At 43.1% G+C, this 24,096-nt stretch overlaps 1 protein-coding gene across 3 annotated transcripts in view; it reads left to right on the top strand.

The window, feature by feature from the left end:
* Nucleotides 1-3,062: 3,062 nt before the first annotated feature.
* LOC112232330 (caprin-1) overlaps nucleotides 3,063-24,096 on the top strand; it is a 43,969-nt gene continuing 22,935 nt past the window's right edge. Inside the window, exons 1-6 of one of the 3 annotated variants that reach the window (XM_024399296.2) lie at nucleotides 3,063-3,252; nucleotides 8,683-8,832; nucleotides 10,824-10,886; nucleotides 12,175-12,261; nucleotides 12,616-12,863; nucleotides 17,334-17,416. In XM_024399296.2, coding sequence (XP_024255064.2) covers nucleotides 8,683-8,832; nucleotides 10,824-10,886; nucleotides 12,175-12,261; nucleotides 12,616-12,863; nucleotides 17,334-17,416 — 631 coding nt within the window. In that variant the 5' untranslated portion in view covers nucleotides 3,063-3,252. Of the gene's footprint in view, nucleotides 3,253-8,270; nucleotides 8,289-8,682; nucleotides 8,857-10,823; nucleotides 10,887-12,174; nucleotides 12,262-12,615; nucleotides 12,864-17,333; nucleotides 17,417-24,096 lie in introns of those variants that run through there. The other 2 variants (XM_024399295.2, XM_042323401.1) reach the window with 2 other exon arrangements.

The raw sequence follows: 24,096 nt of genomic DNA, 5'->3' as shown, positions 1-24,096 counted from the left end.
TGAACTTGTACAATAAAAAACACAAATTGTCCTTATTGCTTGCCTTAATGGGCATTACCCAGGCCTTTCTAAAGTAACTTTGAAAACAAGACAGCCCTGCTGTCTAACTGAAACACAGCAGGGTGCAGAAAGGAAATAAGTCACTCATTCAAAGGGAGTTTTTCTTCCCTTAGGCATCCTCCCATAATCAGTATTATCCCTAAAAGAAAACAGCCTTTCAATGGGCCAGTGCAATCAAAGAGCATGGCGGCCATGTTAACTGGTTCCTGTATATATTTTTTATTTTACCTTTAATTAACCAGGTAGGCCAGTTGAGAACAAATTCTCATTTACAACTGCAACCTGGCCAAGATCAGCAAAGCAGTGAGAGACAAACAACAACACAGAGTTACACAAGGAATAAACAAATGTATAGTCAATAACACAATAGAAAAGTCTATATACAGTGTGTGCAAATTAGGTAAGATTAGGGAGGTAAGGCAATAAATAGGCCGCAATGGTGAAGTAATTACAATTGAGCAATTAAACACTGGAGTGATAAATGTGCAGAAGATGAATGTGCAAGTAGAGATACTGGGGTGCAAAAGAGCATTTAAAAAAAAAAAAAATATGAGGATGAGTTAGCTGGATGGGCTATTTACAGATGGGCTGTGTACAGGTGCAGTGAATTGTGACATTCTCTGACAGCTAATGCTTAAAGTTAGTGAGGGGGATATGAGTCTCCAACTTCAGTGATTTTTGCAATTCGTTCCAGTTATTGGCAGCAGAGAACTGGAAGGAAAGGTGGCCAAAGGAGAAATTGGCTTTGGGGATGACCAATGCAATATACCTGCTGGAGCACGTGCTACGGGTGGGTGTTGCTATGGTGACCAGTGAGCTGAGATAAGGCAGAGCTTTACCTAGCAAAGACTTAAAGATTACCTGGAGCCCGTGGGTTTGGCGACGAATATGTAGCGGTGACCAGCCAACGAGAGCATACAGGTCGCAGTGGTGGGTAGTATATGGGGCTTTGGTGACAAAACGGATGGCACTGTGATAGACTGCATCCTATTTGCTGAGTAGAGTGTTGGAGGCTATTTTGTGAATGACATCGCCGAAGTCAAGGATCGGTAGGATAGTCAGTTTTACGAGGGTGTTTGGCAGCATGAGTGAAGAATGCTTTGTTGCGAAATAGGAAGCCGATTCTAGATTTAATTTTGGATTGGAGATGCTTAATGTGAGTCTGGAAGGAGAGTTTACAGTCTAACCAGACACCTAGGTATGTGTAGTTGTATAGTATTCTAAGTCATAACCATCCAGAGTAGTGATGCTAGACGGGCGGGCAGGTGAGGGCAGCGATCGGTTGAAGAGAATGCACTTAGTTTTACTTGCATTCAGGATGCCAAACAGACTGATTTCAATTTTTAAAGAAACCTAGTTAGTTTGCTCTGATAGTTTACTCTGTAATCTAAAATAACAACAATCAAGTCAGGGTGGATTTATGGGGAGAGGTGATTCTCATAGGAATAATGGAGAAGAGACAGAATAGAGAGGAATAGTTTACTTACTCAAGTGGTTGATGTATAGATTTAAAAAAGGTTCTCTGGTAGGCCTACATTGGGGACATGAAAAAGGTGAGGAATTATATCCAAATCATCCATCCTCTGATGTTGAATCAACAAACCAATGGAGGAAAGGCCTGGTAATCAAAGGAATAGCCAAATATGAACAAATGTAACATTTCATATCTGGTTGATTATTAGAAAAGTAGGCAAGCCCTTGTAGTAGGCCTATATATTATCATCCCTAATTTGATTTCTTGTCAGGTGGACAAGTAAATAGGCTGGCTATTTATGCAGGTGGTGTATATATGAGCCTGAGGTTCCTTAAGTCTGCTATCAAAGTGCACAATGAAAAAGGATCATGTCAACTGGTAAAGAATTGATGTTGAGTGCTTAGACAGAGTGGCAAAGCGGCCTAAGGCACTGCATCACAGTGCTAGAGGCAGACCTGGGATCGATTCTGGGCTGTATCACAACCGGCCGTGATCGGGAGTCACATAGGGCAGTACACAATTGGCTCAGCATCATCTGTGTTAGTGGAGGGTTCAGCTGGGGTAGGCCATCATTGTAAATAAGAATTTGTTCTTAACTTGCCTATAAAGGTTAAAATAAAAATCTGGTACAGTCAAATAAACCTAATAATTATGCATACAGTACCATTAATTTACATGGCACTTTACTGCCCCCTACTGATGTACAGTAAATACATTGATAGAGCTCCTCATCACTGCAAAATTTGAACCTAAATCAATGCATTGATTAAACACAAAATCAGTGCAAGAAAGCAAGAAATCTACAACGCCCACGCCTTGAACAAATCAATACAAGTGTTTTTGCAAAGATTGGCTATGCGTATTTATGCCCATCCAATAAATATATAATCTGTTTTGTAAATGTTAATATTTCATCAACATACGAGTCTACAGTTTGTATTTTTACCATGAACTCTTAGAAAAGGCGAAACAAAATTGTTTTTCATCCCGTGTGTGTTTGTTTGGTTTGATCAGTCTGGCATATTTTGGACAGCCGAAAAAGGACCTTCTTTATAAAGAGTTCCTTCACCAATCAAACCATAATGAGCCAGATATTTTATCGGACGTATGAAGGTGAAGCATCCGGTGGCGTTTCCACTCACTACCAAATATGGTGATGAGAGGAAGCCCAGTGGCCGGCAGTCGGGAGAAGATGGAGCGAGATGGATCTTGAACGACATTCTGCTAATTTTCTCATCGATGAAACATTTGATCTCCAAGCAGTTTATTTTTTACAAAACTAAAATCTTTAATAAACAGAGTTGACTGCGATTTGTAGACTTTACCCTTTGCAAAAGTTTCTAAAAAATGCGCTGTTTAGAAGGAGTGCAAGGGTGAATTGAGTTACTACACACGCACACTTAACAAAGTAGGCGTTCCCTAACGGAAATATGCAAATACATGATAGAACGCACCAATAAGATCTCACTAGCCCGTGCCTGGCTCTTCCCACTGCTTGTTCTGCCCACTATGATTCATTTGCTCCATTGGAAACGACAGGCTGGTCTATCTTGGGTTAGTTCTAAAAAATATTTGATCAAACCGTCTCAGTTGTCGGTGAGACCGGCTGGGCGGATCCCACGGTATTGAAAGAGAAAATAAAGCAACACGATAAAAACACCTTGGATATTCAATTTCTCTGGTGAACAAGCTTTCTTGTGGATACATAGAGCATAAAGGTATGCAAATTGTAGAGCTAGCTAAATGAACACATTAGCTAGACAAGGGGGCACAACTATGCTAAGCTAAGTGAGTTATCATTGGCCAGTGTCAGAGTTACACTCTCTGGCAGCTAGCTATATCTCCATTGAATAATCTAAATAATTTATCCTATTTGGTCATTTGATTTAGCAAATGTTAGTTAGCTATGTGGGCCATCTGCATCCGTGGTGTGCTGCCTGGTTGAAAATCTTCTAACTACAGTCAGGTAACGTTGCAGGCTTTATGCGATGATAGACGAATTAACGTTATCTGGCATCTCGGTAAGATTCAGCTGCCCGTGTTACTTAACGTTAGTTTGTTAACTTGTGTTTTTGAACCTGGTTAGCAAATTCATGAGCTATTTAAATAGTTCGGTGGGCGCGGCTGGCAATACTTAATCTGTTGAATCAAGTGTGGACCATGTAACTAACTCTGTTCGATTATTCATGGTGTGTTGATGAAGCTAGCTAGCCACCCTAGCTAGCTAACAACCGAGCCTGACCCAAAACATTGCGCACTTCACTTGGTACCTTCGTAGGCCCTCAGACTAATATTCCACCACGTTGCCCATTATACTCAAAGGCTATATAAAATGTGCACCACGTTAAATCAAATATATTTATAAAGCCCCTTTTACATCAGCAGATGTCATAAAGTGTCTATACAGAAACTCAGCCTAAAAACACCAAACAAACAAGCAATGCAGATGTAGAAGCACGGTGGCTAGGAAAAACTCTCTAGAATGGCAGGAACCTAGAGAGGAACAGGCTTTGAGGGGTGGCCAGTGCTCTTCTGACTGTGTTGGGTGGAGATAAGACTATATTGCCATTAAGGCCAGACCGTTCTTCAAGATGTTTTAAACGTTCATAGATGACCAGCAGGGTCAAATAATAATCAATGGTTGTAAGAGGGTGCAGCAGGTCAGTGCCTCAGGAGCAAATGTCAGTTGGTTTTCATAGCTGAGCATTCCGATGTGGAGACCGCAGGTGTGAGAGAGGGGTCGGAAACAGCATGTCCTGGACAAGGTAGCACGTCCTGTGAACTGGTCAGGGTTCCATAGCCGCAGACAGAACAGTTGAAACTGGAGCAGCAACACGGCCAGGTGGACTGGGGTCAGCCAGGAGTCATCAGGCCAGGTAGTCCTGATGCATGGTCCTAGGGCTCAGGTCCTCAGAGAGGGAGAGATGGGAGAATTAGAGGGAGCCTACTTAAGTTCACACTGTGGCCCTGGCTGACGATACCCCCGGACAGGGCCAACCAGGCAGGATATAATCCCACTCACTTTAACAAAACAAAGCTCCCACACCACTAGTTCGATATCAACAGGTCACCAATTTATTACCCTTAGACAAAGCTGAGTATAGCCCTCAAAGATCTCCACTGAAAAAGCCTGAGGGGATGCAAGACCGAACAGGAAGATTACGTCAGTGACTCAACCCACTCAAGTTGATTATAGCGGAAAAAAGCCTGGCACAGCATGGAAGAGCACTAGTAAGCCAGTGACTCAGCCCCCGTCAGAGGCAGAGAATCCCAGTGGCGAGAGGGGAGCCGGGCAGGCAGAGACAGCAAGGGCGGTTCATCACTCCAGTGCCTTGCTGTTCACCTTTGCACCCCTGGGCCAGGCTACACACAATCATAGGACCTACTGAAGAGATGAGTCTTCAGTAAAGAATTGAAAGTCGAGACCGAATGTGCGTCTCTCACATGGATAGGCAGTACAGTCCATAAAAATGATTCGGCTATATAGGAAAGCCCTGCCCCCAGCGGTTTGCTTAGAAATTCTAGGGACAATAAGGAGGCCTACGTCTTGTGATCGTAGAGTACGTATGTGTTGGTATATACGGCAGGACCAAATTGGAGAGAGGTAGGAGCAAGTCCATGTAATGCTTTGTAGGGTAGTAGAAAAACCTTGAAATCAGCCTTAGCGTTAAATGGAAGACAGTGTAGCGAGGTTCTAGTCAAGATGTAGCACTAACTGAAGTTGATTTAGTGCTTTTTTTCGGCTAGCTTGAGAGTAGAGCTTTGTAGCTGTCTAATCTAGAAGTGACAAAAGCATGGATTAGCTTTTCTGCATCATATTTGGACAAACAGTGTCTGATTTTTGCAATGTTACAAAGATGAAATAAAGCTGCCCTTGAAATATTCTTGATATGTTCGTCAAGAGAAATCAGTGTCCAGAGTAACGCTGAGGGTCAAGGTTTATTTGAGATGACTGCAACCGTCAAGATGAATTGTCAGATCAAACAGCAGATCTCGCTGTTTCTTGTGATCTAGAAGAAGCATCTCTGTTTTGTCCGAGTTTAAAAGTAAAAACATTTATGCCATCCACTTCCTTATGTCTGAAACACAGGCTTCCAGGGTAGGCAATTTTGGGGCTTCACCATGTTTCATCAATGTATAGCTTGTGTGTCGTCCACATAGCAGTGGAAGTTGACATTGTGTTTCTGAATGACATCACCAAGAGGTAGAATATGTAGGGAAAACAATAGTAGTCCTAAAATGGGACCTTGAGGAACACCGGACTTACCATTGATTTGTCAGGGGACAAACTCTCCACAGAGACAAACCGATATCTTTCTGAAAGATCATATCTAAACCAGGCAAGGACTTGTCCATGTAGACCAATTAGGGTTTCCTATCTCTCCAAAAGAATGTGGTGATTGATGTTGTCAAAGCTGCGCTAAGGTCTAGGAGCACGAGGACAGATGCAGGGCCTTGGTCTGATGTTTTTCAATGGTCATTTACCACCTGCATGAGTGCTGTCTCAGTACTATGATGGGGTCTAAAAAAGACCAGACTGCTGCATTTCATATATATTATTTGTCTTCGGGAAAGCATTGAGTTGCTGCCTAATTGCTTTTTCTAAAATGTTTGAGAGGAACCAGAGATTCGAGAGATGCCGATTGTATTTATTTATTTTTTAGGAGAGGTTTTATTACTGCCATTTTTAGTGCTTTTAGTACACATCCGGAGGATATGGAGACGTTTTATTTATGTTCAATATAGGAGGGCCAAGAACAGGAAGTAACTCTTTCAGTAGTTTAGTTGGAATATGGTCCAGTAGGCAGTTGCAAGGTTTAGAGGCCATGACTATTTTCGTGAATGTGTCGAGAAATACAGGATTTAAGAAGGCCATCCTCTCTTGGAGAATGCTGCTTTTTAGTTAGCTTTGTGACAGTATCAAAAACACATTTTTGGACAGTTTATTCTCAATTAGGTTGGAAAAGTAGGCTGATTGAGCAGCAGTGAGGGCTCTTTGATATTGCACGGTACTGTCTTTTCAAGCATCCAGTTTGGTTGAATGCCATTTCCGGTCCAATTTTCTGGAAGCTTGCTTCAGGGCTCAGTTATTTTTTGTGTACCAGGGAGCTAATTTCTTCAAGGTTAAATTAAGATCATCAGGTGGTTAACTGATTTTTGTACTCCGACGTCCTTGGGTAGGTGCAGGGAGTCTGGACGGGCATCTAGGACTCTTTGGGTTGCCTGAAAATCTATAGCGTGTCTTTTGATAATCCTTAGTTGGGGTCTGAGCAGTTTATTTGTTGAGATTGCAAATGTAGTAAGATGATGTTACGATTTAGTCCAGGATTATAAAGAAAAACATTTAGATCCACAATATTTATTCTACGGGTCAAAACTAGATACAGGGTATGACTGTGGCTTTGCTTAGGTTCATGGATGTGTTTGACAAAACCCGCCAAGTCAACAATGGCTCCGAAAGTGGAAAATGTGAATTATCTGCCATGACTACAAGGTACGATAGGAACACAGTGAGGAATGCTGTATACGGCCCAGGAGGCCTGTAAACAGTAGCTATAAAAAGTGATTGAGTAGGCTGCATAGTATTCATGACAAAATACAAAAATGTTAGGCTTTGCGGGATGCGCGGGGGATCTAGTCACTAGTGTAACCAGGGGGAGAAGCCTCATTTACACAGTAATTTCATCAGGCTTGAGCCATGTTTCAGTCAGGCCAAATCACGCCGAGGTTATGATTGTTTATTTAGTTTATTCACTATGATTGCCTTAGTGAGGGATCTAACATTAAGTAGTCCTATTTTGAGATGTGAGATATTATCACAATCTCTTTCAATAATGACAGAAATAGAGTAGGTATTTATTTCAGTGATATTGCTAAGGCGAACACTACCATGTTTAGATTTGCCCGACCAAGATTGAGGCACAGATACGTTCTCGATGGGAAAGCTAGCGGACTACACTGTCTATGCTATTGGCAGACTCCACTAACCAGGCAGGCTGGCTGACATCCTACTGCCTGGTCTGCACCGTATGTCATTGTGGAGCTAGAGGAGTTAGAGCCCGGTCTATGTTCATAAGATGAGAGCACCCCTCCAGCTAGGATGGAGTCCGTCACTCCTCAACATGCCAGGCTTGGTCCTGTTTGTGGGGGAGTCCCAGAAAGAGGGCCAGTTACCTACAAATTCAAACTTTTGGGAGGGGTAGAAAACAGTTTTCAACCAGTGATTGAGTTGTGCAAGTCTGCTGTAAGTTGCTTGGGAACTTCTGACTATTTTCCCATCATTGTTGGTGCTGACGTGGATAACAATATCCCTATATAGTATCTACACTCAACAGTTCTAGCCTCAGCCAGCACCATCTTCAGATGAGCCTTTACGTCAGTAGCCCCCCTGGTAAACAATGGATCGCTGGGTGATTATTTTTAATCTAATATTGCAGGTAATGGAGTCGCCAATGACTAGGGTTTTCAATTTGTCAGAGCTAATACTTAGTGGGGAAAACCGGTTGAACATTTCTGTCGGCTGAATGAGCAACACCAGTTGAGCATGCCAAAAGCCTTTCTTTCCAGAAGCCATGAGAAAATTGTTTGGCTGCAGGGACTGTGCAGGGGTTTAACAATACTACCTGTATTCACTGGTGACACAGACGCTGTATCATCCTTTCCTATACTTAAATTGTATAGGAGGTCTTAAAGGAGGTCTTGCAGATCTATGTCCAGATACAGTGTCGGGGGTGAGAAAATGTAATACAAAAAGGTAGTGCATGGACAACTAAGACCCTGGTTGACTTGTTAAATACAATTTAAATAGTTAAGAGTAAAAAGCAAAAAAGTTTGGCAGGTAGCTAAGTAGCAACAAACTGTACAGCAGTATAGAGACGACGTGGAAGTGCGTTGCGTTGCGTCACCAGTCATGTTACCGTTTGTCACACAGATGGGCTTCCTTTCACTCAACCACAATTGAAAGTTGGCTAGCTACACCAGCAATTATTTAGTTAGATGAAATGATGCACTTGGGGGTGACGTCCTGGACCAAAAAGCAAGCTCCATGGAGTATCCAGGAAACTGCCCCTTGGTGATATAGCCAGAAATTGTTCCTTGTCGTTACCTCCATAACTAACTTTATGATATTCGTCTCTCTTTTCATTCAGATGCCCGCAGCAATGAACGGCAACAGGACAGTGCAGTCGGCCAGCCCGGACGTGGGACCCATTCCTGGACAGATCACCCTGGGTGGAGGGCAGTCCTCTGGGGCCCAGACCGAGGCCATGAAGCAGGTTCTTGGCGTCATCGATAAGAAGGTCCGCAACATGGAGAAGAAAAAGGTGTCTCCTTTTATTTTTGTGGAATGAAACCTTCACAAATGTGTGGCGTGAAAGTGACTCCTGGGGGTGTTGGCGTAATAGTTAGTTTGCTTCTATTGATACCTCAAACTCAGGTGCCTCTTACTGCCATTGTGCCTTTGAACAACGCACCTAACCTACTTCAGGGGTGCTGCGACTAACCCTGTTGCTTTTATCACCCTTTGTGTTGGGGGAACTCGGAAGTTAAAAGGGCAGAACAGACCACAAAAAAAGTACAATTTTAAGATGTATTGTACTCCATTCAATTGATCAATAGTGTGTGCTAGTGCTGCACTGTTTTCAGTGCCAACGTCATTGTGCTGGTCAGGATAATGACAGATCTGTCTCCTCTCAGACTTAGAAGATCAATCAATGCAATTTTTTCAGACTTTGTATGGAGGAGGAAAGAGGAGAGGATACTTGGAGAGGGAGGAGATGGCTCTAAAATGGACACACTGCTGTCTCAAGTCAACCAGAACTGCGGACACTGCATCTTGCTTTTGCTTTCACTGCTTAGTTGCACCATCAGCTCATCTTCCTCAAAATGAGCTAGAAAGCACATTAGGCAGATGGTCAATTAATAAAATGCCTTATTTGGATGAGTTTGTAGACCCATACAAACATACAGTGCATTGGGAAAGTATACATACCCCTAACCTTTTTCAACATTTTGTTACGTTACAGCCTTATTCTAAAATGTATTTTTTCCCTCATCAATCTACACACAAAATGTGTGAAATGTGTGCAAATGTATATTTTTTTACATTAAAAAAAATTCCTAATTTACATAACTATTCAGACCCTTTGCAAATTGGTCTTAGGTGCATCCTGTTTCCATTGATCATCCTTGAGATGGTTCTATGACTTGGTTGGAGTCCACCTGTGGTAAATTCAATTGACTGGACATGATTTCGAAAGGTGCACACACCTGTCACTTTGCTTTCCTTATAGCTAGCAAGTGTTCACCATATAAGTTGGGCGGCAGCGTAGCCTAGTGGTTAGAGCGTTGGGACTAATAACCGAAAGGTTGCAAGATCAAGTCCCCGAGCTGACAAGGTACAAATCTGTCATTCTGCCCCTGAACAATGCAGTTAACCCACTGTTCCTAGGCCATCATTGAAAATAAGAATTTGTTCTTAACTGACTTGCCTAAGTAAAATAAAGGTAAAAAAGTATGGTGTTTACTCTTTACTCAAATTGCCAAGCTAGAGTTAGTGTTACACTTGTGATGTTTGCCAAAGCTTCTCTGAAGGTCCTTCTCATTAGTTCCACTTTGCAGTAATCGCGCAGCCATTTCTTGGTCACTAATATTCTAATAGTTCGCCTAATTTCAGTTTGTCTGACAAAACAAGCAATTATAGTGTAGAGAATCATTGCAACCTAAACCGTGCCAATTAAAAATATAGCATTTTTCAGCTATTTGATGTGGTGTGCAAAACTGAAAGTAAAAGACTTTAAAAAAGGAAGTCTCCTTTTATGATCTAGATCTACCACTTCTTAGACTTCCTTTCAATGAGATGGAGAGATTTCTATGTGAATTTGGTTGGGTTGCCCAAAAAGTGACACATTGCAGCTGTAGCTGTCAGGCACACTTGTGTATGTTGAGATGTATTGCCATTGCTCAGAGGTATCAATAACCACGTTGATATGTGGTCAGTACTTGCAGTAATCCTCTGTCATTTTTGTTAGTGTAGAGAGTTCTGAAAAATGTCATTTTAGCCTAGGCACAAGGTTACCGTAGAATATCTGTTGCATGTTTTTATGTATTTTGGACATAAACATACATTTTCAATGACAAAAATCTCACTGGTCAGGTGACGGCATCTGCTTCGCTCTAAATGAGAGATTTTACTATAGAGAATCTGTTAATTGTTATTATGCTATCAACCTCTATTTGGATCATTTTCACCTCTGATGAATGTATGTAAATCCTGACCTCTGTCTCACAGGGCAAGCTGGATGATTATCAAGCCAAGAAAAATAAAGGGGAGCGTCTCAACCAGGACCAGCTGGTGGGTCAACAACGTACACTGTATATGAGTCATATATAGTCTGATCTGACTACTTCCTTGAAGTAGTCACTGATCTGTCATTTTTGGTTTGTGGAAGCAAGCTTTCCATTACATTGCGCTCATCAGAAAAGCACATTTTTTTGTTCATTAAAATAACATCAAATTGATCAGAAATACAGTGTAGACATTGTTCGTGTTGTAAATTACTATTATAGCTGGAAACGCCTGATTTAAAAAAATAATAATAAATTATATATATATATATTTACATAGGCGTACAGAAGCCCATTATCAGCAACCTAGAAGGCCAGCATCCCGGAGTCGCCTCTTCACTATTGAGACTGGTGGTTTGCAGGTACTATTTAATGAAGTTGACGACTTGTGAGGTTTCTGTTTCTCAAACTAGACACTCTAATGTACTTGTCTTCTTGCTCAGTTGTACACTGGGGCCTCCCACTCCTCTTTCTATTTTGGTTAGAGCCAGTTTGCTCTGTTCTGTGAAGGGAGTACAACACAGCGTTGTATGAGATCTTCAGTTTCTTGGCATTTTCTCGCATGGAATTGCCATCATTTCTCAGAACAAGAATAGACTTGAGTTTTAGAAGAAAGGTCTTTGTTTCTTGACATTTTGAGCCTGTAATCGAACCCACAAATGCTAATGCTCCAGATACTCAACTAGTCTAAAGAAGGCCAGTTTTATTGCTTCTTTAATCATATGACAACAGTTTTCAGCTGTGCTAACGTAATTGCAAAAGGGTTTTCTAATAATCAATTAGCCTTTTCAAATTATCAATTTGGATTAGCTAACACAACGTGCCATTGGAACACAGGAGGGATGGTTGCTGATAATGGGCCTCTGTACACCTATGTAGATATTCCATAAAAAATCTGTCGTTTCCAGCAACAATAGTCATTTACAACATTAACAATGTCTACTCTGTATTTCATGGGCAATAAATGTGCTTTTCCTTCAAAAACAAGGGAATTTCTAAGTGACCCCAAACTTTTGAACGGTAGTCTACTTCTTCAACGTGTATCTAATATAATCCCACAGCAGCCCCTCGTACACTCCCTCCACCCCCCAAAAAAGCTTTTGTGAACTAACACTTGTTTCCCCCTTACTAGCTCTGACTTTGCTGATAGCTACTATTGATGAAAAATGTACTTACTATGACTGATATGTGTTTGTCCCACCTAGATATCTTAAGATGAATGCACTGACTGTTAGTCGCTCTGGATAAGATTCTGCTAATGTAAACCAGTTTCTCTTGCTCTGTTATCTCTGCAGGATGCCCTGACCAAGTATCAGGAAGTGACTAATAATCTGGAGTTTGCCAGAGAGCTACAGAAGAGCTTCCTCGCACTGGGGCAAGATGTAAGAGTATCTAATGCAATGTGTCCTTGTCTGTAGGAATGTGACTGATTTGGGTCCCCCTCTCTGGTGTCATCACTGTTTGCATTAAAGTGGCCAACGCCCGGGTTGCGTTTCGTTCCGGGAGGATGCTCTCTCCTCCTTCATGGATGTGAAACAACTAGGTGTAAGCAGTATAGCTCCACCTAGTTTCTCCCATATTGATTTCACGTAACTAGTCCTATCAAATCTGTGAATGTGGGTGAACAAAGGCGGGTGGGAGGAAATGACTTCCTGGTAACCTGGCATGAAACGCAACCGAGAGGTCCTGCATTGTTTGATTCTGACTCCCTGGTCTCGTCTCTTCTGTCTCTGTAGATCCAGAAGGCAGTGAAGAAGGCAGTGCGGCGGGAGCAGCTCCAGAGAGAGGAGGCTGAGCAGAAGAGACTGAAGACTGTGCTGGAGCTCCAGTTCCTCCTGGACAGGCTGGGAGAGGACAGTGTAAGGCAGGAGTTGAGACAGGGGGCCGCTGGGGGAGGCACACCCTCACTCCTCACAGACTCAGAGCTCACCAACCTGGATGAGCTTTACAAACTAGTGGGGCCAGAACGAGACCAAAACACCAGGTTAGTAAAACGCATGCACACACAATGTTCAGATTTTGAGCTAAAGGTATATACACTGCTCAAAAAAATAAAGGGAACACTTAAACAACACAATGTAACTCCAAGTCAATCACACTTCTGTCCACTTAGGAAGCAACACTGATTTACAATAAATTTCACATGCTGTTGTGCAAATGGAATAGACAACAGGTGGAAATTATAGGCAATTAGCAAGACATCCCCAATAAAGGAGTGGTTCTGCCGGTGGTGACCACAGACCACTTCTCAGTTCCTATGCTTCCTGGCTGATGTTTTTGTCACTTTTGAATGCTGGCGGTGCTTTCACTCTAGTGGTAGCATGAGACTGAGTCTACAACCCACACAAGTGGCTTAGCGTCCTCGCTATTTACGGTGCGTTCCGAAAGTATTCAGACCCCTTGACCTTTTCACATTTTGTTATGTTACAGCCTTATTCTTATCCCCAACTACAACATTTTCCATCAAGATAGAACTGCCAAAGGGGGCTGAGTTGCAATCTACTGCAGAGAGAGCCTGCAGAGTTCTGTCTTACTATCCAGGTCTATGCCCAAACAGTTTGAGCTTCTACTTTTAAAAATCCACCTTTCCAGAAATAAGTATCTCACTGTTGCCGCTTGTTATAGACCCCCTCAGCCCCCAGCTGTGCCCTGGACACCATATTGATTGCCCCCCATCTATCTTCAGAGTTCGTACTTTTCGGTGACCTAAACTGGGATATGTTTAACACCTCGGCCATCCTACAATCTAAGCTAGATGCCCTCAATCTCACACAAATTATCAAGGAACCTACCAGGTACAACCTTAAATCCGTAAACATGGACACCTCTGCTGTCTTCAACCAAGATCTCAGCGATCACTGCCTCATTGCCTGCGTGTTTTATGGGTCTGTGGTCAAACGACCACCCCTCATCACTGTCAAACGCTCCCTAAAACACTTCTGTGAGCCAGCCTTTCTAATCGACCTAGCCCAGGTATCCTGGATGGATATTGACCTCATCCCGTCAGTAGAGGATGACTTGTTGTTCTTTTAAAAGTGCTTTCCTCAACATCTTAAATAAGCATGCCCCGTTCAAGAAATGTTGAACTAAGAACAGATCTAGCAGAAATTTGCATCCTGTAGCACCAATTCCAAAAAGTTTTGGGACACTGTAAAGTCCATGGAGAATTAGAGCACCTCCTCCCAACTGCCCACTGCACTGAGGCTAGGAAACACTGTTACCACCGATAAATCCACGATAATCGAGAATTTCAATAAAGCGTTTTTCTACGTCCGGCCATGCTTTCCACCTGGCTACCCCTACCCCGGCCAACAGCTCTGCACCCTCCGCAGCGACTCGCCCAAGCCTCCCTCCTGCTTCTCCTTCACCCAAATCCAGACAGCTGATGTTCTGAAAGAGCTGCAAAATCTGGACCCCTACAAATCAGCTGGGCTAGACAATCTGGACCCTCCCTTTCTAAAATTATCTGCCGCATTTGTTGTAACCCCTATTACTAGCCTGTTCAACCTCTTTCGTATCGTCTGAGATCCCTAAAGATTGGAAAGCTGCCGCGGTCATCCCCTTCTTCAAAGGGGGAGACACTCTAGACCCAAACTGTTAGACCTATATCCATCCTGCCCTGCCTTTCTAAAGTCTTCGAAAGACAAGTTAACAAACAGATCACCGACCATTTTCGAATCCCACCGTACCTTCACTATGCAATCTGATTTTCGAGCTGGTCATGGGTGCACCTCGGCCACACTCAAGGATCTAAACGATTTCATAACCGCCACCGATCGCTATATTCGTTGCCAAACCCACTGGCTCCAGGTCATCTATAAGTCTTTGCTTGGTAAAGCCCCACCTTATCTCAGCTTACTGGTCACCATAGCAACACCCACCCGTAGCATGCGCTTCAGCAGGTATATTTCACTGGTCATCCCCAAAGCCAACAAAGCTCCTTTGGCCTTATATCTTATATGTTTTATATCTCCCTCTTTAACTCTTTTCATCAGCTGTCAGAGCAGCCTACCGATCACTGCACCTGTAAATAGCCCACACAACTACCTCATCCCCATATTGTTATTTTTTTGCTCTTTTGCGCCCCAGTATCTCTACTTGCACATCATCATCTGCATATCTATAACTCCTGTGTTAATGCTCAATTGTAATTGTTTCACACTATGGCCTATTTATTGCCTTACCTCCCTAGTCTTACTGCATTTTCACAGACTGTATATAGATTTTTTTTTTGTGTTATTGAGTGTACATTTGTTCGTCTCATGTGTAACTCTGTTGTTTTTGTCGTACTGCTTTGCTTTATCTTGGTCAGGTCGCAGTTGTAGATGAGAACTTGTTCTCAGCTGGCCTACCTGGTTAAATAAAGGTGAAATAATTTCTAAAATGGGTGATTGAAAAAAATACAATCTACACACAATACCCCATTATGACAAAGCAAAAACTGTTAGCAAATGTACATATGTATTCAGAGCCTTTACTCAGTACTTTGTTGAAGCACCTTTGGCAGCAATTACAGCCTGGAGTCTTCTTGGGTATGACGTTACAAGCTTGGCACACCTGTATTTGGGGAGTTTCTCCCATTCTTCTCTGCAGATTCTCTCAAGCTCAGTCAGGTTGGATGGGGAGCGTCGGTGCACAGCTAATTTCAGGTCTCTCCAGAGATGTTCGATCAGGTTCAAGTCCGGGCTCTGGCTGGGCCACTCAATGACATTCAGAGACTTTTCCCGAAGCCACTCCACTCCGTGGCTGTGTGCTTAGTGCCGTTGTCCTGCCTCAGTCTGAGGTCCTGAGTGCTCTGGAGCAGGTTTTCATCAATGATCTCTCTGTACTTTGATCTGTTCATCTTTCCCCCGATCCTGACTAGTCTCCCAGTCCCTGCCAATGATAAACATCCCCACAGCATGATGCTGCCACCACCATGCTTCACTGTAGGGATGGTGCCATGTTTCCTCTAGACTTGACCCTTGGCATTCAGGCCAAAGAGTTCAATCTTGGTTTCATCAGCCCAGAGAATCTTGTTTCTCATGGCCTAAACTCCCAAGTGGGCTGTCATGTGCCTTTTACTGATGAGTGGATTCCGTCTGGCCGCTCTACTATAATGGTTTAATTGTTTGAGTGCTGCAGAGATGGTTGTCCTTCTGGAAGGTTCTCCCATCTCCACAGAGGAACTCTAGAGCTCTTTCAGAGTGACCATTGTTTTTTTTTGCTTTGGCATAGGCTATTGTTTGTTAGGCCTACTCCTCTTGTTGGCTGACGAAAAGTAAATGTGGACAGTTCTTCCAGCATCTTCAATATGCACCTCGGAATTCGAAAAGGATGCGCGCAGTTGCGTCCCCGATGTGTCTTCACTTGTAGCCTGTGAGAAGGACCCGATCATTGGCTAATAAGAATTGAGATATCTTAGAGAGCCATGTGAGTGAGAGGTGCTTCAGGGAGCACAGCTGGGAGAATGGAATTATAATTATTATACTCAACACAATGGCACACTGGCTGCAAAAGGCATGGATTTTTTTAGGGGGGATTATGGCCACACAAATGGAATGCCGCTGGGAAATTTGAGCCATTATTAAGTGCTCGTCATGCCTTTTTCATGCAACTTTCTTTTTTTTTTTGCATTGTGGAGCCTTAGAATGTAGTAAAAATCAAAACATATAGCCCAAGGTTTGTATCACAACTAATGTTACGTAAATAACTCTAAATGAAGCATATACTGTAGGAGGACCTGTTTCTTTTTTAACCGCTCAACACAGAATAGACGCATGTGCACACTCAAATCAATTGGAGAAAATATCCTTTCAATTTTATTCAGCTATATTCACTTGTATTCGTCATACTATAAAATAATGCCACAGAATTCTAAGCAAATCTTGTCTGCTAAATGAACTAGTGTTGTCCACAGCCATATGGCATAGCCAGATCAGGAGTATGCTATTCTGTTCTTCTGAAATAGACTACATGTTTCTTTTGACCTGTCTAAAATAAATTATGGATTTATTGTGAAGCTGTAGGCTACATTACATGGATTTATTAGACTTGTAGATGTTCCAAAGGTTGTCATCAGTGGCTTGTAGGCTATGCTAGGAAACAAGGAGATGCTAAATGAGTTTGTTAATTAACGGTCATTTACCGTGAGACTGGCAGTTATTCGCGTGCCAATCACCAGCCTCAAAATTTCATGACCGCCACGGCCATACTTGGTCTCAGGTGAGAACTTGAACATGACACCTTTGTCAAATACATGCATAAACATGATGTTCAACTGTGATGTTTAGAAGTGGGGGTTTCACTGTTTCGCATTGACTTGATGGACAAGAGAGCTTGAAATGGGAGTTATAATTCGAGCGTGACGAAGACTTCTGGGTCTAAATATTGCACTCAATAAAACTGCAGGAGCATTCAACAGTGTACAGGTGTCTTTCTTTCCCAAGTTACAACTGTACCTCTCCTGTTGCAGGTTGTCTGACCAGTACGAAGAGGCTTCTCAACACTTCATGGATCTGTTGGAGGGGAAGGACAAGGCTGTAGCAGGAACAACATGTAAGTTTAACCAACTACAACTAGGTGAATTCACTACTCAGTGGTCTGAAACGTTCTGAACATTCAAGAAACTGATAGAAATGGAACGAATAGAGCTGACACGGTTCCCAATCTCTAGTCTGACAGACAATTGTACAGTACCAGTCAAATTTGGACACACCTACTCATTCTAGGGTTTTTATTTTTACTATTATTCTACATTGTAGAATAATAGTGAAGACATCACAACTATGAAATAACACATATGGAATCATGTAGTAACCAAAAAAAGTGTTAAACAAATCAAAATATATTTTAGGTTCTTCAAAGTAGCCCCCCTTTGCCTTGATGACAGCTTTGCACACTCTTGGTATTCTCTCAACCAGCTTCAAAAGGTAATCACCTGGAATGCATTGAAATTAACAGGTGTACCTTCTTAAAAGTTCATTTGTGGAATTTCTTTCCTTAAAGCTTTTGAGCCAATCAGTTGTGTTGTGACAAGGTAGGGACGGTATTCAGAAGATAGCCCTATTTGGTAAAAGACCAAGTCCATATTATGGCAAGAACAGCTCAAATAAGCAAAGAGAAATGACAGTCCATCATTACTTTAAGACATGAAGGTCAGTTAATCTGGAAAATGTCAAGAACTTTGAACGTTTCTTCAAGTGCAGTCGCAACTGGCTCTCATGAAGACCGCTACAGGAAAGGAAGACCCAGAGTTACAGGGGATAAATTCATTAGAGTTAACGGCACCTCAGATTGCATCCCACATAAATGCTTCACAGAGTTCAAGTAACAGGCACATCTCAACATCAACTGTTCAGAGGAGACTGTGTGAATCAGGCCTTCATGGTTGAATTGCATCAAAGAAACCACTACTAAAGGACACCAATAAGAAGAGACTTGCTTGGGTCAAGACACCTGAGCAATGGACATTAGACCGGTGGAAATCTGTCCTTTGGTCTGAGTCCAAATTTGACATTTTTGGTTCCAACCGCCGTGTCTTTGTGAGACAGTAGGTGAACGAATGATCTCTGCATGTGGCTCCCACCGTGATGCACGGAGGAGGTGTGATGGTGTGGGGGTGCTTTGCTGGTGGCACTGTCAGTGATCTATATAGAATTCAAGGCACACTTAACCAGCATGGCTACCACAGCATTCTGCAGTGATACACCATCCCATCTGGTTTGTGCTTAGTCCCACTATCATTTGTTTTTCAACAGGACAATGACCCAACACATCTTCAGGCTGTGTAAGGGCCATTTGACCAAGAAGCAGAATGATGGAGTGCTGCATCAGTTTACCTAGCCTCCCCAATCACCTGACCTCAACCCAATTGAGATGTTGGACCGCAGATTGAAGGAAAAGCAGCCAACAAGTGCTCAGCATATGTGGGAACTCCTTCAAGACTGTTGGAAAAGTATTCCAGGTGAAGCTGGTTGAGAATGCCAAGAGTGTAAAGCTGTCAAGGCAAAGGGTGGCTACTTTCAAGAATCTAAAATATATTTTGATGTAACACTTGTTTGGTTACTACATGATTCCATATGTTATTTCATAGTTTTGATGTCTTCACTATTCTACACTGTAAAAAATAGTAAAAACTCACCTGCTTCTCTCAGCACCTGCTTCTCTCAGCACCCTCACCCCCCCTCCCCTGCTTGCTTCCCAGCATCCCCTCACTCACCTGCTTCTCTCAGCACCTGCTTCTCTCAGCAACCCCCGCCCTCACTCACCTGCCCTCAGCATCCCCCCCAGCCCTCACTCACCTGCTTCTCTCAGCATCACCCCCTCAGCATCCCCCCAGCCCTCACTCACCCCTCTCAGCATCCCCTGCCCTTCTGCTCAGCACCCCCACCAGCCCTCACTCACCTGCTTCTCTCAGCATCCCCTACCACTCACCTGCTTCTCTCAGCAGCATGCCCCCTCACCTGCTTCTCCAGCCCTCACTCACCTGCTTCTCTCAGCATACCCCTACCAGCACCCCCTCACTCACCTGCTTCTCTCAGCATCCCCTACCAGCCCTCACTCACCTGCTTCTCTCAGCAGCCCCCTACCAGCCCTCACTCACCCTCTCAGCATCCCCCTACCCCCTCACGCACCTGCTTCTCTCAGCATCCCCCTACCAGCCCTCACTCTCAGCACCCCCACCCTCACTCACCTGCTTCTCTCAGCATCCCCCTACCAGCCCTCACTCACCTGCTTCTCTCAGCATCCCCCTACCAGCTTCTCTCAGCACCCCCTACCCGCCCTCACTCACCTGCTTCTCTCAGCATCTCACCCCCTACCAGCCCTCACTCACCTGCTTCTTCTCCCCTCAGCACTCACCCCCTCAGCATCCCCTACCAGCCTTCTCTCATCCCCTACCACCTGCTTCTCTCAGCACCCCCAGCAGCCCTCCCCCTGCTTCTCTCAGCACCCACCCTCACCGCCCTCACCCTCACCTGCCATCTTCTCTCAGCATCCCCCTACCAGCCCTCACTCACCCCTCAGCACCCAGCCCTCACTCACCTGCTTCTCTCAGCATCCCCCTACCAGCCCTCACTCACCTGCTTCTCTCAGCACCCCCAGCCCTCATCACCCTTCTCTCAGCATCCCCTACCAGCCCTCTCACCTGCTTCTCTCAGCAGCCCCCAGTATCTGCATCCCCTACCAGCCCTCAAAAATGTGTTGGCATGTTGAACTTTCCCTGTAATTGTTGAAATGAAGCTAACTGACCATCAATGTATGAAAAAAGCATTACCAATTGTTGAAATGAAGCTAACTGACCATCCCTTCTCCCTCCACTGTGAAAACACCATATCATCCAATGCAGGGTGGAAAGCATGATTCAGGCAAATCGGGCTGTCAATGTATACAGTGGGTATGTTAAGAAAATACCTAATCTGTTTCCAGATCCTAAGCGTATGACAAATGACTGGGTTAGAGTCATAAGTGGATTCTTTTCACATATGATGGGCTATTAACAAGTGCAGGGAGTGAGAATTACAGTGGGGCAAAAAAGTATTTAGTCAGCCACCAATTGTGCAAGTTCTCCCACTTAAAAAGATGAGAGGCCTGTAATTTTCATCATAGGTACACTTCAACTATGACAGACAAAATGAGAAGAAAAAAAATCCAGAAATCACATTGTAGGATTTTTAATGAATTGATTTGCAAATTATGGTGGAAAATAAGTATTTGGTCACCTACAAACAAGCAAGATTTCTGGCTCTCACAGACCTGTAACTTCTTCTTTAAGAGGCTCCTCTGTCCTCCACTCGTTACCTGTATTAATGGCACCTGTTTGAACTTGTTATCAGTATAAAAGACACCTGTCCACAACCTCAAACAGTCACACTCCAAACTCCACTATGGCCAAGACCAAAAAGCTGTCAAAGGACACCAGAAACAAAATTGTAGACCTGCACCAGGCTGGGAAGACTGAATCTGCAATAGGTAAGCAGCTTGCTTTGAAAAAATCAACTGTGGGAGCAATTATTAGGAAATGGAAGACATACAAGACCACTGATAATCTCCCTCGATCTGGGGCTCCACGCAAGATCTCACCCCGTGGGGTCAAAATAATCACAAGAACGGTGAGCAAAAATCCCAGAACCACACGGGGGGACCTAGTGAATGACCTGCAGAGAGCTGGGACCAAAGTAACAAAGCTGACCATCAGTAACACACTACGCCGCCAGGGACTCAAATCCTGCAGTGCCAGACGTGTTCCCCTGCATGTACATGCAGGGGAACATGTCCAGGCCCGTCTGAAGTTTGCTAGAGAGCATTTAGATGATCCAGAAGAAGATTGGGAGACTGTCACATGGTCAGATGAAACCAAAATATAACTTTTTGGTAAAAACTCAACTCGTCGTGTTTGGTGGACAAAGAATGCTGAGTTGCATCCAAAGAACACCATACCTACTGTGAAGCATGGGTGTGGAAACATCATGCTTTGGGGCTGTTTTTCTGCAAAGGGACCAGGACGACTGATCCGTGTAAAGGAAAGAATGAATGTGGCCATGTATCGTGAGATTTTGAGTGAAAACCTCCTTCCATCAGCAAGGGCATTGAAGATGAAACGTGGCTGGGTCTTTCAGCATGACAATGATCCCAAACACACCGCCCGGGCAACGAAGGAGTGGCTTCGTAAGAAGCATTTCAAGGTCCTGGAGTGGCCTAGCCAGTCTCCAGATCTCAACCCCATAGAAAATCTTTGGAGGGAGTTGAAGGTCCGTGTTGCCCGGCAACAGCCCCAAAACATCACCAAAATACCAGCAACAGTGTGTGAACCTTGTGAAGACTTACAGAAAACGTTTGACCTCTGTCATTGCCAACAAAGGGTATATAACAAAGTATTGAGAAACTTTTGTTCTTGACCAATACGTATTTTCCACCATAATTTGCAAATAAATTCATAAAAAATCCAGACAATCACATTGTAGGATTTTTTTTTCTCCTCATTTTTTCTGTCATAGTTGAAGTGTACCTATGATGAACATTACCGTCCTCATCTTTTTAAGTGGGAGAACTTTCACAATTGGTGGCTGACTAAATACTTATTTGCCCCACTGTATATACAAAGAGCACAGGCCAGTCTGAGTATAGGCTTTGCAAGTTGGTTGTCACGCAGGAGTGCCACAGAGGAAAAACAGCTTAGTGACGTGCATGTTTTTGCAGCTTTACAAGCAAAGAAAACATTGTCTCTACCTCAAATGGTAAAAAAACATACACTGCGATTTCACACGCATTTGATAGATTTCACAAAACATGTCGCAGTCTGTTTTAAACTAATCCCGGCCCGCAAATAATTGGTTTGATAACAAACAACGTTGTTCAGTCATGTTACCTAGAAGGCTAACAACTTGGTAACTTGACTGTAGGTCTAGGCAAATTTGATTGGCCCAGGAAGAAAGGAAAAGGTTCTGCTACTCATGCGATATTCTTTGAAGGTAGGATTCATATAGGGGTAACTATATAGAAATAATCTTTCTCTTTCTATGGCTCCGTACATTCTGTTTGGTGCCTAACGTTTTTAAAGTTAGGAGCAGTGTGTGTATGTTTGGGAAAGAGAGGGAGAAAGAGTGTGTCTGTTACCTGGAGAGTAGGTTTCATGCAGTTTTACACTTACTGCCACAATGACATGCAGATCATTAAACATTCAGTGCCTTCAGAAAGAATTCAGACCCCTTGACTTTTCTCACATTTTGTTAAGTTACAGCCTTATTCTAAAATGGTTTAAATATAAACAATTTCTCAGCGATCTACACACGATACCCCATAAGAACAAAGCAAATTTACAAAAATAGATATCAGAAGTTCCTTATTTACGTAAGTATTCAGACCCTTTGCTTTGAGACTTGAAGTTGAGCTCAGGTGCATCCTGTTTCCATTGATCATCCTTTTTTCATTTTTATAATATGTTTATTTTCCAATAAAAAATCAACTAAAAAAGACAGCAATACTAACAATGACTTTCATTGTACTGTTGAATGGGATGGCCAATTTAGAGGACAAAACAACTTAACTCACATACACAAAATAAAACAAAATCCTATTAGGTGGTACATGTATAATAAGACAGCATATAGTCATTACAAGCAGTGTAGTTAAGCCAAAAATAAGTATTGAGTGGAGTACAGCACAGAGTAGCAGCAGATCGTCAACCCAGTTATGAAGCGTAACCACATTTCAAAGGTAGGTACAGTCTCCAATTTCCAAAATTGTAATATGAGCATTTTGGCTAATAGAGTACAAAGAGACAGCTTTCCCTTCGTGGTTATTCCCATCAACTGTACCAAACAGCGATCAATGGGTCTGGGGCTAGAACTCTATCAAAGGCTCTAGATAAGTAATCAAAAAATGAGAGCCCAGTAAACATTTAACTTAGGACATGTCCAGAATAAGTGGGTCAACGTCCCCTCATCCTGCTTGCACCTCTGACACAGTGGTGAGGTGTCCGGGAATATTTTATGCAGTTTTACTTTTGAGTAATGTAACCTGTGTATCACCCTAAACTGTACCAGGTTGTGTCTGGCATTCACTGAACTGTGGTTTATATTCCTGAGAGCTTCTACCCAGTCCTCATCTGAGATTTCTGAACCAAGTTTTTGTTCCCAAGCCCTTTTAATGGTGTCTGTGGATACCTCTGTGGGCCTGTAGCACATCATACAGTCTAGAGACCGACCCTTTTGAATGGGGTTTGACCAGGATCAAGCTATCTAATGTAGGACTATTTGGCTTCATGCCATACTGTGGGATATGTGTCCTTACGAAATTCTTGATTTGGAGGTATCTGAAAAAATGTGTTGGCATGTTGAACTTTTCCTGTAATTGTTGAAATGAAGCTAACTGACCATCTATGTATAGATCACCAATTGTTGTGAGCCCCTTCTCCCTCCACTGTGAAAACACCATATCATCCAATGCAGGGTGGAAAGCATGATTCAGGCAAATCGGGCTGTCAATGTATACAGTGGGTATGTTAAGAAAATACCTAATCTATTTCCAGATCCTAAGCGTATGACAAATGACTGGGTTAGAGTCATAAGTGGATTTTTTTCACAAATGATGGGCTATTAACAAGTGCAGGGAGTGAGGAACTTGACAGGAGGCCTGCTCAATCAAAAGCCATGAAGGCATATCCTTCTGTCTCATCACAGGTAAACTTTCCCTCCAGAAAGACAAAATTCAGATTAGCAGCCCAATAATACAACTGT

The sequence above is a fragment of the Oncorhynchus tshawytscha genome, linkage group LG06, assembly GCF_018296145.1.
Source record: "Oncorhynchus tshawytscha isolate Ot180627B linkage group LG06, Otsh_v2.0, whole genome shotgun sequence".
Taxonomy (NCBI): Eukaryota; Metazoa; Chordata; class Actinopteri; order Salmoniformes; family Salmonidae; genus Oncorhynchus; species Oncorhynchus tshawytscha.
This window is presented reverse-complemented; position numbering and strand designations above follow the sequence as displayed.